Source organism: Plectropomus leopardus, chromosome 17 (genome assembly GCF_026936395.1).
Source record: "Plectropomus leopardus strain MGB_pleo_1.0 chromosome 17, ASM2693639v1, whole genome shotgun sequence".
Classification (NCBI taxonomy): domain Eukaryota; kingdom Metazoa; phylum Chordata; class Actinopteri; order Perciformes; family Serranidae; genus Plectropomus; species Plectropomus leopardus.
This window is the reverse complement of record NC_142192.1, coordinates 17,556,203-17,571,753: the sequence shown is the minus strand read 5'-3', so window position 1 is coordinate 17,571,753 and position 15,551 is coordinate 17,556,203. Positions and strand designations below refer to the sequence as shown.

Here is a 15,551-nt window from a genome sequence, read left to right as displayed (position 1 = left end):
ATGAGAAAACTTTTTTTCTGGGCACTTTAAACATTAAACCAGTTGCTTTGAATCTTTGCATAGGAGTTGTTTGCAGCTGCCAAAGATTGATTTCTCCCCTGATTTCTCCTTCATTTAAATAACAGTTTGAAGCATAATAAGAAAAAAAATATCCAATATTTCACAGAAAAGCAAACATTAGAGAAAATGATTACAATTTTGTGTAACAGAACTTAGTTTTTTCCTCCTTGCAAAATAAATCATCTCACAAACTCCTTTGGAGGGGGCCTGACCTATAGGTTCAGAATCATTGCACTAAGATGTAAACAATTTGGACAAAACTAGCTACACTTTAACAGGTACAACAGTAAAATGCTGTAGTATTTTAACATTGTTACTTAAGTAAAAGATCTGAGTATTTCTTCCTTTTTTGGTTAATGGCAAGTAAGAGAGAAAAGCAATGACAATAAATTATACTTACAGCTAGACCAGATGGGCCCTGAGGACCTGGGAAACCAGGAGGTCCCTGCAGACAGAAAACAGGAATAGCGACACCTGAGACAACGTTAACTTAGCAACTGATATAAATAAATTAACACCTGTGGTTAAAGCAGATTTGAACTCGCACCTGACAATTAAGTGAATACAAGAATCACTGCAACAGAGCTAGAATGTAAATTATTATTAAAGAGATTTGTGCATTGGGCAACACTGTACAACATTTTCACTGTGACCAGAAGGGGGCTCTGTGAAATCATGGGAAGTGACAAGTGCAAGCTCCTCTCGTCACTTCAGATCTACAGCTTTGTGACAAAAACCCAATGGTGCTGTCCTTAAGTGTGTGTGTGTGTGTTTTTATATATATATATATATATATATATATATATATATATATATATATACGTATAATTTTTTTTTTTGAAAGAAATCTCTTTCCTCACAGAAATACTGATGTAAGGCAATGATTAGAAAGCACTTTATATTTTTCAAACATTCTGGGGCGATAACAGAGTTTTGAGAGTGGCAAAAAGAGTGGCAGAAATCTGCACATACCACTGTTTGGATTAACTGTAGGCACTTCCAGATGTAGATGGGGATTTCAGGATAAGAGTGTATCTTTACAGCTTTCTAGTTTTGTCATTAACAGTAAAATGTGTCGTAAATCAGTGGTGGGTCGCAGCCCAAAAGTGGGTCGCAGGTCATTCTGAATGCACCGCAAGTGACTCGTGAGCGTGTCAACACAATTCATTTTGAATTACAGTGAATTTCGGCCACAAAGTTTTTGTCTTAAGTTGATCTTTCCTGCTGTACAGTGAGTGCATAAAATACAACTACTTAACAGGGATAGCAAACTAGCTTGACAACTTGGCCAAACACAAGTATGATGCTGAATATATTAAACTGTGTGGACCTTGAACCAATGAGTAAGGAGAAATCTGGACCCTGTGGACCAGTTAGGAGCCACTGTCTTCACTTACACCAAGGTGAGATATCTAGGTATTTCCCCTATAAATAAGCTCTACAGCAGTTACAGTTGACCTGTCTGAGATGGTTTAACAAGAGGAAAATATGTTGCTGATTCTCACCATGCCTCCCGGTATACCAGCTGGACCTCTATCTCCTGGTAAACCCTGTAGCAAAATAAGAGAGAAAAGTGATCCTAAACTCTGTAAAGTCATGTTAATGTTAATATGTATATATACTTGGACAAAGGCAAACATTCTCACATCAAATTAACAGTACTGTTCAAGACAACACAGTCACAAACTCACTGGCTCTCCTCTTATTCCTTGTGATCCAGGCATTCCAGGAATTCCAGGTGATCCTGGTCGGTCATCCTACAAGGAAAATAAATACATCAACAAGAAAATGTACACATGTATCTCCATTAATGTGTTTATGTAAGTCACAAGAATATAACAATGATCTTAACTGACCACTGGTTGTGTCGCCTGTTCTCTCTGCAGTCTCTCCAAACACTGGAGGCAGACAAGATAATAAGTTATCAGAATAATACCTTAACGCAAAGTATATTGTCAGACAGATAACTGCTTATATTAAGGAGAAAAAGAAACAAAAAACTCCCTACAGGTATTACCTTGTCACAGCTGTCCAAGGGAGTTACACCAGGCTTGCCTTGGTCTCCTTTTTCTACCTGGGCACCAGTTGTGCCTGGCACCCCTGGATTTCCTCTGGAACAGTTCCCTCCATCACAGACCTTTTGTGTTGTAGAACACAAAATAACACACAACATAAATACATAAATATACACAAACAAATCAATCAACAGTTTTCACGTAAAAACAAAGAGAGCTGGACAAAGTAAACTCCCATTCCCCAAAAGTGCATTTTTACTCATGAACTTACATCCCCATCTCCTCCAGCAGGGTCTTGAGGCAGTGGGTGTGGTCCAGTGATGCCCTAAAGAAGGGGCAGGGAAACCAAGATGAAATTAATATGCAATAAATGCAAAAATTAAGGTAAACCTTAATTATCTCTATTCTTTCACATTTGATAAACACTAAGAATGTTCCCTAATGTCTTTCTTCAAATCCAGTTAAAGAACAGCGTCACAATGAGTTTTATTACAACTTAACAATTGCACAACAAACTGACATTAGACTGCACCTTTCTAACTTTTACATTTACTTACTTTACTTTTACAAACTAATTGTATAACTGTCTGTCATTAACACCAAGATGGATTTTAATTTCTGTATGATAAAGTCAAAACAAGCAGACGTAGCTTCCAGATCCAAAAGGGAAGCCAATGCAATAGCACCTCAAACCTGCATTTTTACTGATGGCCAACAGGGGATGACTCCACTAGTTTGTAGGTCTATATAAAAATGACATATAACTTTTCCTAATGAGTTTATGGTCTCAGCATGATGTTCATTTTGTAAATTACTATCCCATTTCAAGTAAAACAGATAAGGTATGCATTAGGGTGAGGCAACCATATGGTTGACAAGTTGCTACCACTGCAACCAGCCAAGCAGGACAGAGGCGTATGTCTGTATGCATTTAAACAGCCATGAACTTTTGGGGTATTGTCTGTGTTTTAAAATTTGACCCATATACAGTTCATCAAATTTATTTGTAACAGTTTGGTTGCCTAAAAATGTCTTGCTCAATGTTTAGCTGTTCTAAAATTAAACAGTTCATTTTTCTCTGGTACCTAAGAACATTTTGGTTTAAGCCTGTTTAATGCTAGCCAAAATTAGCACCCAAATTAATACCACTGTTAACATGAATTACAGATGATCCTTGCTAACCAAGCTAGCTAACACATGTTACCTAATAACTACATGTTTGTAAGGTTCCCAGTATAGCTAGGTGTGCATAGACTGCCCCCGGGATGACGTTTTTCTGTGGGCCAACATTTTCTGTGGGTTAACATTGTCCTGGTTCCATTGTCAAAACGCCTATGGGATTTTGCCATTGGATTTTGCATCGTTGCAGAAAATAAGCTCCGTGTTAAATGTGATTTTTACACAATTTGTTCAGCAAGATAATACTCACTGATGAACACCACTTCTAGGATTTTTGAAGCCTAAACGCATCACTGCCTCTAAAAGACAGTAAAGCCGTGTTTGGCAGGCTGCGGCGTGATGAGGTTCTGTAGTCTCATCTAGTCACTTGTTAGCATAAGACACATAAAAGCTTCAAAGATCACTAGTGGGGTATTTACTGATGTATTTTATCTAATAAAGCAAAACATGAGAGTCTTTAAAGCTTTTGTTAACCACAGACTGTATTTCAGGCTTCTAAACAAAAAAAAAAACATCGACTTTTGAGATGAGGGAACCAGAGGTGCTGAAACACTAATCCATTTGCGGGTTTTACGGTTCTGATTCTCAGAAAGATCAACCCCTTGCTCTTCTACAGCTCCACTGTCTCATCAAAATATGGTCACGTCTGGCTAAAAAAAATCAAAAACAAGATAACGACCGCCAAAATGCCAAACTCAAGGCTTCAAAACAAGAGTCCGCAAACAAATATGTGATGTCACATGTCCACTATGTCTCCTTCTTTTATACAAACTATGCTTGGTACCAGTCAAAATGCTACATGCTAATGCTAACCAAGATAGGATGGCACATTCAGATGGAAGAAATGGCAAAAATAGTTATACAGTGGCACCCAGTGGTTATATTGCAATTTTCTGAGTCTGTCAAAAAGTTTTTGAATTCAAACAAAAGATGGAGACCACCTCACTTTCCAAAAAAAAGGTACAAAGTGTCACAACCTCTCCAAGCAGTATATCTGTGGACCATCTCATTCAGTACAACGCCAAGACAAAATGCTGAGGTTGTAGAATTGACAACATTTCACCCCTCATCCAAGAGGCCTGTTCATTTCAGAACTTACTTCTTTTTAGGCTTTACTCTGCAATAACAAAACTATTTATAGTGCATCCCATAAACCTGGGCTTTAGTTTTCAAAATACCACTAGTAAAACACCAATTGTATGATTTTTTTTGTTAATAACCAACTTATGAGAAAGTTGTGAAATTGCAATGGCCTACATGTTTTGGTTTGAAAGATTTCACCCAAAAACATTTTTATGAGACTTTATGGCCCCAAATAAAACAGTTGCCAACTGAAAGTCAGAGATGTTCACATGTTCATGTTTCACTCTTGCAAAGAGATGGACAGATGTGACAAAGATGACCTACTTGAATAAAACAATGGCAGATCTACACCAGAAAAACAAACCTTCAGTTGCCATTTGAACTTATGGCTGTGAAGCTATAATTTTAGTCTGTCAACACCTCAAGTCAAAAATGTTTTAAATTCAGAGAGGAAAATGGCACCAAAATGGCTCTGTCTCACATATAAACAAACACACATGCTGGGTATGTGCAAGTAAACATAAAAAAGTCAGAACAAAACAGAAAAATGCCACAATTGAGTAACACTTCCTGTTCATACCGAATTCTGAAATAAAACAGCTCACTCAGGCCCAATCACATTTACTGTGAAAGGCAGTCTGCTTGCTATCAAACCAGTGGGACCGCTTCCACTGAGAGTCTGTCAATAGCACCTGGCCTGGTTTCAAAGTCATTACAAACCCATTTTACATGTTTCAAACCGAAGCCATTATCTTGATAGACTATTTTATGCTGTGTGCTACTGGCTGTTTTATGGGTACAAGGGTTTGTGCATTAACAGACTTAGTCAAAAAGAAGATTCTCTGTAATTATATGTTGCTGTGCTATGTTCACTTCTGCAACACTTAAAGGGAAGTGCAAATTGCTAACTGTGAGTTCTCTGAGTGACATGCTGTTATATTTCAAAGACAAAGCAATTTATGCGGCTTTTGAAAGCTACAGTACACTGCCACTTTGAGTGATGTAATACCTGCAGAACTATGGAAGAAAAGAGACATTAGTTGTTTTTCCTACCAACAGTAAGACCAAACTAACTCTGGACTTGTGTGTGCACGTGAGGAAATGGAGGGCAAAAGGTTGCAACTCTTCCACTATAGTCAAACTTCTTGAAGAAGGTACTTAGTACTTAGCAATTCTGCAATAGGTCAGAGCTTACCCTACAACTCCATAAAATTTTATTCAATCTCTCAAGTTCAACCATGGCCCATGTATGCATTTCAGTATACAGATAATGACTTAAAATTCCTCATAACACATGTACTGCAACCCTGAACTTATCTAGACATCACCAGGGGAAACTATAGAACGCAAATGTCCAAACCAGTTGAACGAGATATTAAAGGGAATTTACCCTGCTAGCTCCCTGGTACAAAGTCTGTCCAACTGAACCCATATGAGAATAAAGAAAGTCATTGTTTTGAGAATTCACAGCAAGCAATAGGGCGTGTTGATGATGTTTCTATTATGCAGCTGGCACAAAACAGGAAGAATAAAAACATCCAAGGGTGAGGTCAAAGGGTTCCTGAATTTAGGAACTTCTGTCAATAAGTGCCAACACCAAATATGTAAGACAATTTCAAGGAACGGCAAGAGACTGTTGTTTGTTACCAAAATACCCATCAAGTAGCTGAGAATGAGTCTGTTGTGTGCTACATGTGCAAAAGGGCAGCTCCTGATTCTCTAGACATTTTCCGCAGTTCAAATGAGAAAACAGCTTATTGTTCAAGTCATTTTAGCAATACAAGTTTTGATTAATATGTGATCAATCAACAGCTTTCTGCAGAGAGTTTCTATACAATCAATTCATACATCCCCCCAGAGTGATCTACTGATTCAGGTACCTCCCTTTCCTCCATTAAACTACTACTTTAATTCCCATGTTGAAGGTGAAATTCCCCTTGAGTGCTGGCTGAAGATCAGCATCGATGTTCCTTTAATGAAATTAAGCCATCAGCAGACTTGAAAGAAACAAAACTGACACGCTATACAGTAAAAATCCACATATAACTTCACAACACTCCACCTCATTTCACCACTTTGATGTTGTCCTTGCACTTTCTCTAAGTAAACTAACTTTGTCCACAAGAACACAACTTTTGAAGTTACAAACAGATCTGAGGCCACAACAGGCTAAACCTCTGTATTGTTTGCCAAATTTTTGCATGTTTCAAGTTATAAATCGGTCACAATGAAAAATATTGGCATATGCACAAGCCTTATATCCACTCCCACATTTATTCATAAAAAGATATAAACATACTCTTTTTAATATTGTGCGACATAAATCAAACTTGCTCTGTACCTGTCTGGCATCAGTAGCATCTTTGAACAGTACAACAACAGCATGTGCTCAGTGTTTAGAATTGAACACTTTAATCATGATACAATAACATCACTATTTTTAAAAAAGTGTCTAAATATAGTACAACCATAGTTTTTATTAGCTGGAATTGTGTTTAAATTTATGGGGTCAAATTTGTGATCCCACAACCTTGTATTACCAAGGCTTCCTTAAATGAATCATTTGTGACCTCACAAAATTGAGTTCTCAAATCAGATAAAGCCCCCATGAAAGCATGGTAGCTTCTTATTTAAAAATACCAATTTCTGACACATTTTATGCTCTTGCATCATTAGTGCATAAGGCCCCAGATCTTAAATCAGTATATAAGAGCCGCCTCTCCTCCTTTTCTCTCTAATTTTACTTACGATGTATCCAGGCAAACCCGGTTCCCCCTGTAACCCGTCGTTTCCTGGGATACCCTGAAAGAAGGAACTGAGGTTGAACTGGTTTGTTGCCAGTCAAGGGCTAGCCACTCCCATCTCCACCAGTAGCCAAGGCAGAGTCAAAGGGTCAAAATGATAAAACCTGTTCCTTCTTCTGCCAACACCTTTAAAACTTTGCGAAATTTTGCATTTAGCTATAATGCACCCCTGTCAAAGACATGACCTCCTCCATCACCACTTTTAACATCCTCCTTACACCTTTGACTCTTCCCAGATCCAACACAGATCCCAGTAACATCTTATTTGAAGGTCTGCTTCAGTTACTTTAGAACGTAATCAAACTGGTACTTCAAATTAGCTTTGTTTTTTTAAACTTTAGACCTTCAAATAACTGTTCATGTCTTGACGCCCATTCCCACAGCTTGCTGGTCCCCACATGGGTTAAAGCTTAAAGCACCAGACGGGTTAGTGCATTTATTATTTGAACCTGATTATCAAAGTCTATTTTAAACCACACTATTGTACACATTCATTAAATAATGTTGCTCCATTTCCTACATGCATATCATGAAATTTATTTCCCATCATGTTGCAAAGCATGTCAAAGCACTGACTTTTTTAAGTACCCCAGTTGCCAAAGCTGAAAGCCTACATCAAGTAGCTTGTAGTTTAATCCAGGCTGAACTATAGGGAGACCCCCCCCACCATCCTACTGCCCCTTTGTCTTACCTGTGGTCCTTGGTTTCCAGTAACACCTTGAGGCCCAGGTGGCCCAGGTGGGCCAGGTGGTCCTGGCGGGCCCTAAAACACACAAAGGCATGGTTGCAATTGGCGTCACACATTCATAATCAAAAAAATACTGACAACAAACGACAGAAACAAATCTTGCAAACATAGCTTAAGTTATGATTTAGGACTGCTGGCTGACAGACCTGAGGCCCGGGCTGCCACATGTTTATTGCAGTTCCTGGAGCTCCCTGGAAGGCAAAAGTAGTCAAGAGTCAGAGTAGCGCTGGTGTTTGCAAAACATACAGAAAGTACACATTGTCAAGTTAAGAATAATACAACAAATGTCACATCAAAGGGAGATGCAGAGGGGAAATAACTGAGCAGGAACGCACATTTTTCTCAACATGCCCCCTGTGGAGTCATAATAAACCCCCTGAGATTTAAATTTAAAAAAAATCAATGTGTATTCAGACTCCTGTTGTGTGGCAACGATTCTCTAGATTAAATTAATCGTACATCTACATATTTATTTCAGTGTGTATGTGTGTGTTTGCAAGAGTATACTCACAGGTCCGCCTATGCCCGTGTGGACTGGGTTTAGGCAGTTGCACTCTCCCTGAAATATACATCAAAAAAAGACCCATAAAAAAGGCTGAAGTGAAACTCTTTGCAAAATTTTAAGCACAGGCTGCAAAACTCGCCTCCTCATTCAACATTAAAACTCTTGTTCTTGCTGTAAGAAAATCAGAAGTCTTTGAGCTTTTAGGACCTCTTCTGTGCAGTTTTGCTAAACCCTGAAATTTTATGCATCACAAAGACATTCAAAACTGCAGGGGGTGAAATGCTATGAACATTTTTAGAGCACTTTGTGAACTTAAAAGCACTGCATTACATGAATTAAAACCTTAATGAAGTGCAAAAATGCAATGAATATATTGTGCTATGATGCAACGTAAGTTGCAAATCACCTTATATCTTTAATACAAGGGGCTTATATGGTATCTCCAATTACAAGCCTGCCATTTCTGCTTTACTGTAACATCTAAGTCAGGTTCTTAAACTCTATATGAGCTCTCCAGGATAGTGTCAGACTCTGTATGAATACATTGAATAAAGATGCTGAATCCTCTGCAAAATCTTACCTTTATTCACACATTTACTTTCTCGGCTTTTTCCTCTTTAACTGTGGGCTCCTGTCCCACATCTCATACCCCTCCCGACCCTTAAGCACTGCCTCCACCGCTTCTTCATCTCTTCCACCCTCTCAGTGACAGTCTGGACTGGTGGCTCTGATGAATGCCGTAATTAATAGTCTCACACACTTTCTCTCTTACGGCCCTGAAACTCCTCTTGTCTGCCAGCAACAGTACACTCATCACCTCCGCTGCTACTCTATCTGTGGCCCGAGGCAGGTGTGTGCATGTGTGTCTTAGTGCATGTATATGTGTGTGTGTGTGTGTGTGAGATGAGGGGAGGGGGGTGTTGAACCATCTCTTGCGATTACCATCTGTTCCACCCCCTTATATTCAAACCCCTCTAGATCCCTTCATCCAAACAAAACGGTAGACTTACCTTGTCCCCCTTAGCTCCATCAAGTCCCTGCAAAAGAAGGAGACAGCACGCACACACACACACACACACACACACACACACACACACACACACACACACACACACACACACAAACACTTAGTTACTCTTGCTTTGTTGTTCCAGAAGAAAGCTCGCAGGGCAGTGAGCTGAGTGTAGATCAGGGGACAGAGGATGAGATGGGAGCAGACATTGCCTCTGTTATGGATCGAGGCAGACATCCTTGGTTACAAATGATGCCTAAATCAAGGACAATTCCCAAAGAAGCTCAAAGAAAATTAAAACTCTGAACAGACGCTAACACTGATGCAACAACTCAAGTTATCTACTTAAATTTCTTTAACATCTCCTCCATTTATTGATGCAAATGCACAAAAAACATGCAATATGAAACACTTTAGACAATAAAGTAACAAGACAGCTCACAGGTCTGCCATCAGCTCCTCGCTCTCCTTTTTGCCCGGGGACTGCATCTCTACCCTGTGTGTGAGCAAAGCAAATAAGAAACAGTAAAAACATGACATTACATGACATGCCTATATGCACATGCAAAAAGATGCATTTATGTCCTACTGGGGGCCCTGCTACTCCAATGCCCTCAGGTCCCTGGGGTCCTGGAGGCCCAATTTCTCCTCTGGAGCCCTATGAACAAAAACAGTGTGAGTCGTGTGGTTTTACTGTTTAAAACAAAATTAGGTGCATTTGATTGCATATTACAACATTAACAAGGTTTCTCACTTTTTCCCCTGCAGGGCCAAGAGGGCCTGCCTCTCCTCTGGCTCCAGGTGGTCCCTGTACAAAACACACAGATTAGGCCAGAATATGAGAACGTAGTGTAAGAAAGTAGGACATTAGGGACATGAGAAAAACTTACTACAAGTCCAGGGAGCCCTCTTGGCCCCTCTTCACCCTATGACATAAATAAAAAAGACATAAGAAAAAGTCAGGCTCAGGTTACTTTACTTGTACCTGTAGGTAGATTTGGTTTGCAGTATGAAGTGCAAGGCGTCCATTAACACAGTTACAGACACCACAGACAACATACAGGATAAAAATGACAAGAAGATAAAAGATAAAACGATGTAAGTGCCCCACCGCTAATCAAAATGTTAAATATGTAAAAAAATACCAATAAAAACACTAAACTGTAAAACCAAACCCTAAAATAAAAACAATATAAAAACTATGAATAAATAAATAATAAATACAGGCTCTAAAAAGGTCTTGTGCAATGTGAAATTTTGTGTAATTTTCCAACAGCTTGTTCACCGCTGTGATGGCAACTGGAACAAACCTGTTTTTATAGTGCTTTGTTTTATACTTTGGGACTAAAAAAAACCTCTTTCCAGAAGAGAAACTCATTGTGCAAAGGCTGCAGGTCATCATTTAAAACAGCATTGGGTAGGATGGAAACACATAGTGATGATTTGGGCAAGAGATGTTTCCCAGTGGAGCAGTAGCGAAGGACCGGCTTCCCTATGTCAACAAAGCAGTGAAGCAAGGGATTTGAAAGAGAATGGCCCAGGATTATTTTTAGATGTGATAATAAATTTACTGTAAGATCTAAGAGGCAGAAAAAAATGCTGATATCATGGAGGGATATGGTGTTCATTACTGAGATAACAGCAGGACTACATCAACCTAGAAGCTGTGTGATGTGATGTATGACAAAAGTGCATCAGCTGTCCAAATAAAACACCAGATGTGGACACATTAGTCTTACTTGTGGTCCTGGAAGGCCAATTCCTGCATCTCCAGCTTCTCCCTACAGGGGCCACAAAACAACATGGATTAGAATCTGTTAATCCTTTGCATGTGTTTATAAACATGTTAATACAAAATGGATATTCACACCTTCTTTCCTTTGGGACCTGCAGGCCCCTGCACACCGGGTAATCCTGGTTTTCCCTAAAGAGAAAACATGCACTATGATGATCAGCAATTTTTCCAGTTTAAAGAGCCAGAAGTACTAATTATGTATGTATTAATACATACATAATAATATGTATATAATACATATTATAAAAATAAAACATAATTCCCTCACATTTCTGCCAGGCTTCCCTTCCCCTGCAGGACCAGTGTCTCCTCTCTCTCCTTTGGGGCCCGGCACAGCTATACCATCACCCACTGCAGTGCTAATGGAAGGACAGCTGCTACAAGCATCACCCTGGGAAAACACAACAAAGTCCAATCACGATTGCCTTTTAGAACAATCAAACATGAGCTTGAAAATACAGCGAGATAGTTCCCCCATGTAGACAATCAGTGTCCATTTCAACCACCAGCAACTATCATTTGTCCACATGAGTAACAAGAACATCTCATTTGAAATTTGATGTCTCCATGGACAGAAAGACCAAAGCCAGATCCATACAAACTCAAAAAGATTAAGTAGATCTCTGTCATATATCATGTGCAGAAAACATAGCAGCTACTTTATACTTTGACCCCCTTACAATCAATCCAATAAATATTAGTATCAAATCAACAGCAGATGCTAAAAAAGGTGCCGCAAAGTTGATCTGACTCAACAGTTTGGGAACTCTGTACCTTCTCTCCCTTAAAGCCCATTAGTCCATCCCGACCAGGCTCTCCTGGTAGTCCTGGGGCTCCAGGTTCTCCATCCAGTCCCTTTTCTCCTTGAGCTCCTTCATCACCCTAGTAACATTGAAACATGATAAGAGGCCCTTACAGTCAACTCCATGCACTGTGGCTTTTATGGTGCTTACATTAAAGTAGCATGTAGAGGTTTTCACCACTAGTAGTCTGAAGGGGAAATGTTTTTACCAGTGGTTCCCCATTTTTTTTGTGTGTGTGTTTTTTTTTGTGCATGCAAAAGGATGCTACAGTATTTGTTGCACAATAGTCAACTGGTCATCAATTGGTGATGTGCCAGAAAACAGAGCAATGTACCTAAAAGTCAGTTGATGAGAAGCCCGTAAGCACGTAAGCAAGGATGTAAGTTATGCAGAATTCTTTAAAATATTCAAAATATTAGCTTTGCAAATGTTTTATGAGAAAAGAATAGTTTGTGAGAAACACTGAATGTAAACATGACTTTTCTTTGTTCATAAGAAAACTCCACAGGGTACCATCAATTTCCCTCTGCAATCTGTTCTGTTACAGAGTTAAAGCATTATTTTTTATTCTAATTGGATGATTTGAGTTCCTGTGTTTTATTATGAGATTTATTTAACTGTCAAACACTGATAATGGTATTAGCCTTGAGAATCTTCTGTCCGTCTGGCTCTGCTTTGAAGTCCAAGCAAAGTGATTGTGGGAGTGCTTCAAGGTAATTTAAAGCAGCCTGTCTCGGTTGATGGCAGATTTATTTCCTAGTTTTTTACTGAGTAAAGTGCTGTGAATGTTCCAAAAGACAGATTTGGTGACCTGAAATAAAACAGAGTGCCTGTGCTCCCTTGAAATATTATACTATACTGTGTGGGGTGATTTTCCTGGAGACATCCTTGGTCCCAGTAGATGTCAAATTAGCAAAGAAAGTCTGACACCGTCTCTAAGGGGAACCAGTGACTCCAAATAGTCTAATATCTCCAGGTTATCCAGTAGGTTATTTAAGGTGGTCTGTTATGTGTATTGTGGGTACAAGTTATTTAAAAACCATGCAGAATGCCCAAGAGACACTGATTAGTTTTTATGTCTCAGCTGACATCAAGGCTCTTGTATGTGGGTCATTGATGCGATAGAGTGTGTGGTAATACATATTTCAGCAGCTTTTTATATGCTAAATCTATTAGAAATTTTAGCAGGAAACTTACCTTTTCTCCTTTTGCACCAGTAAATCCTGGTGGGCCCTGTATAAGCAAATAGAAAGTAATATGCAGATGCACACAGATACATGTTACGCAGAGCATGCACACACATTCACAATCTCAAACATGTGTAGTCATCTGCAAGTATAGTGCAAGCCTCTATCCATTCAGGTAAAAAAAAAACTGTTGACATAAAGCTAACTGCAGAGTCACACGGCATGTAATTGGGAGGGGTGACAGAAGCCAACAGAGATTTATTACACTTAGTAACAATTCCGCGGTAAGAGGAGAATCCCTGCATATCCTATTTGTACAATAAGCATCATGGCTGATTCCCCCTTGGGCTGAAATCTTTCAGCATCTCACTTTTTTTTCTTTTTTGCTCAACCAGGTGCTGCTTAATCTCTTTTACCGTGGTAATAAAATAGGATAGCAAAAAGCTGCTTTGGTTTTATGGAATTTGTATGATTTAATGTCTATCATTAATTCCGATAAAGACAGTGGTGGTGCTTGCAGGGTTCAATTTAAAGCTACAGTTGGTAACTTTAATGAAAACAACTTTGCAACATATTTACTGAAACTTTCACTATACTCTAAGAGAAGTACATGAGACAGATTGTCTGTGAAAAAAAAAGTAATGTCCCTTCTCTTCAAACTGCTTATAATGGCATTCTCTAGAATCCATCATGGCTCACCAAAAACAACTGATCAGAGCCAAGGAGTCTCTAACACAGCTGTCAGTCATATCAGTCACTTCTTGTGTGCAGCCAAACTGTAAAACTAGGCAGTTTGATTAAATATGATTCAAGATTCTGTAATTGTATTGCCTATTTCTCACCTCAAATGTTTTCAGAAACATATTTTAGTGTACTGTTTAGCTGTACAATGAGAAAGTCTCTAACACAGGAGCCATCTTGGAGACAGCAGACAAAAGCCTGAGCAAACTTTCTTATCTTATAGCAAAACAGAACACCAAAAGGTTTATGAAAACATTTGAGGCAAAATATTTTCTGCAGCAGCAATCTTGATTCACTTTTGATAAGCGCTGTTTACAGTTTGACTGCAGTTCACAGGCAGCGTTCGACATGATTGACAGTTGTGTTAAAGACTCCTCGGCTCTGGTTGGTTGCTTTCATACATGTGCAGTGATGCCGTTAGAAGCGCTACTATGCAAAAGAGTAGGCAGAGGAATATGATTTTTATCACAGATTATCTGTCTCATTTAGTGCTGTGTGAATACTGTGACAGTTCTGTCAAATATGACAAGTTTGGGTTTTTTTTAATAAAAGTTACCAACTCTATCTCTAATTAAACTGTCAAAGGATTATCAAAAAATGCTTCTACTTCTACAGGAGCTTGGTTTTAATCAACAGTACTGTTCTATGTTCACTTTCCTTCGGGTTTAAAAGAGATAAGGCACAGTCATGAGTACAATAAACAATAAAATGCAATAAAGGCACAGTGGCATAGTATGTAATAACACAAAGGACAATAAAAAAAGTGGTGGTAATATACCAAAACAATTTCTTGTCATTTTTAAGAAGCAGGGATTAAAGAGTCCTTGGCTCTTTTACTCTGGGCTGTCGGTGCTCAGAGAGCATCATACTGCCCTCTAGAGGAGGGACCAAGAAAGTATTAAGATGCCTTGACCTTTCCTCATCTGACAACTGTATCCCTTTGTGTTTGTAGTATGCAGTGTTGTGTGCCCAAGTATAGCATCTGTGACTTTTCTAGCCCATTTGATCAGCCTCATTGGTTTGCTTTCATTATGGGCAAGGCAGCGTGGCACCACTCAAAGGTCTGGTGTGTGGGATTTAGCGGCATTTAGCGGTGAGGTTTCAGAACTGAAACTTCACTAATGTGCCAAGCGTGTAAGAGAACTTCACTGGCCGACACAAACACGGGAATGGTCCTGTCTAGAGCCAGTGTTTGATTTGTCTACTCTGGGCTACTATAGAAACATGGCAGATTCCACAGAAGAGGACTCACTTCAGATGTACTGTAGATACAAACGTTTCATTGCAAGGTAATGAAAACAGCAATTCTTAGTTTCAAGTGATTATACACTAGTGAAAACATAGTTATGAATATAAAAACATCTCTGACAGTGACCCTAGATGTCCCTAAATCCTACACACTGGATCTTTACAGCAGATTTAAAGAACTTAAAGCCCCTTTCCAACTACACAAAAAACCCGCTAACATCCGCTTACATCCTAATGGGAAAGGTTATAATCAGCATTCACACCCAGGTCAAATGTCTCTGCAGTAGTCATTTTCACAGGACTCCATGTTGCTTTCTACTATTTACAAACATGTTTTTTGGCCTGTCTGTGACATGGAATGTGACACACAC

The 15,551-nt window shown here is 39.1% G+C and overlaps 1 protein-coding gene across 5 annotated transcripts in view; it reads right to left on the bottom strand.

Moving 5' to 3' along the window:
• col16a1 (collagen, type XVI, alpha 1) overlaps positions 1–15,551 on the bottom strand; it is a 176,917-nt gene that overhangs the window by 57,108 nt on the left and 104,258 nt on the right. For 4 of the 5 annotated variants that reach the window (XM_088090134.1, XM_088090133.1, XM_088090136.1 and 1 more), the window contains 20 exons: positions 13,202–13,237; positions 11,976–12,083; positions 11,470–11,592; positions 11,277–11,330; positions 11,146–11,187; positions 10,297–10,332; positions 10,161–10,214; positions 9,996–10,064; positions 9,849–9,902; positions 9,405–9,431; positions 8,401–8,448; positions 8,036–8,080; positions 7,833–7,904; positions 7,086–7,139; positions 2,347–2,400; positions 2,078–2,197; positions 1,917–1,958; positions 1,752–1,817; positions 1,566–1,610; positions 461–505 (listed from right to left, as the gene is read on the bottom strand). In XM_088090134.1, the coding sequence (XP_087946260.1) occupies positions 461–505; positions 1,566–1,610; positions 1,752–1,817; positions 1,917–1,958; positions 2,078–2,197; positions 2,347–2,400; positions 7,086–7,139; positions 7,833–7,904; positions 8,036–8,080; positions 8,401–8,448; positions 9,405–9,431; positions 9,849–9,902; positions 9,996–10,064; positions 10,161–10,214; positions 10,297–10,332; positions 11,146–11,187; positions 11,277–11,330; positions 11,470–11,592; positions 11,976–12,083; positions 13,202–13,237 (1,194 nt within the window). The remainder of the gene's footprint in view (positions 1–460; positions 506–1,565; positions 1,611–1,751; positions 1,818–1,916; positions 1,959–2,077; positions 2,198–2,346; positions 2,401–7,085; positions 7,140–7,832; positions 7,905–8,035; positions 8,081–8,400; positions 8,449–9,404; positions 9,432–9,848; positions 9,903–9,995; positions 10,065–10,160; positions 10,215–10,296; positions 10,333–11,145; positions 11,188–11,276; positions 11,331–11,469; positions 11,593–11,975; positions 12,084–13,201; positions 13,238–15,551) is intronic. The other variant, XM_088090137.1, reaches the window with a different exon arrangement.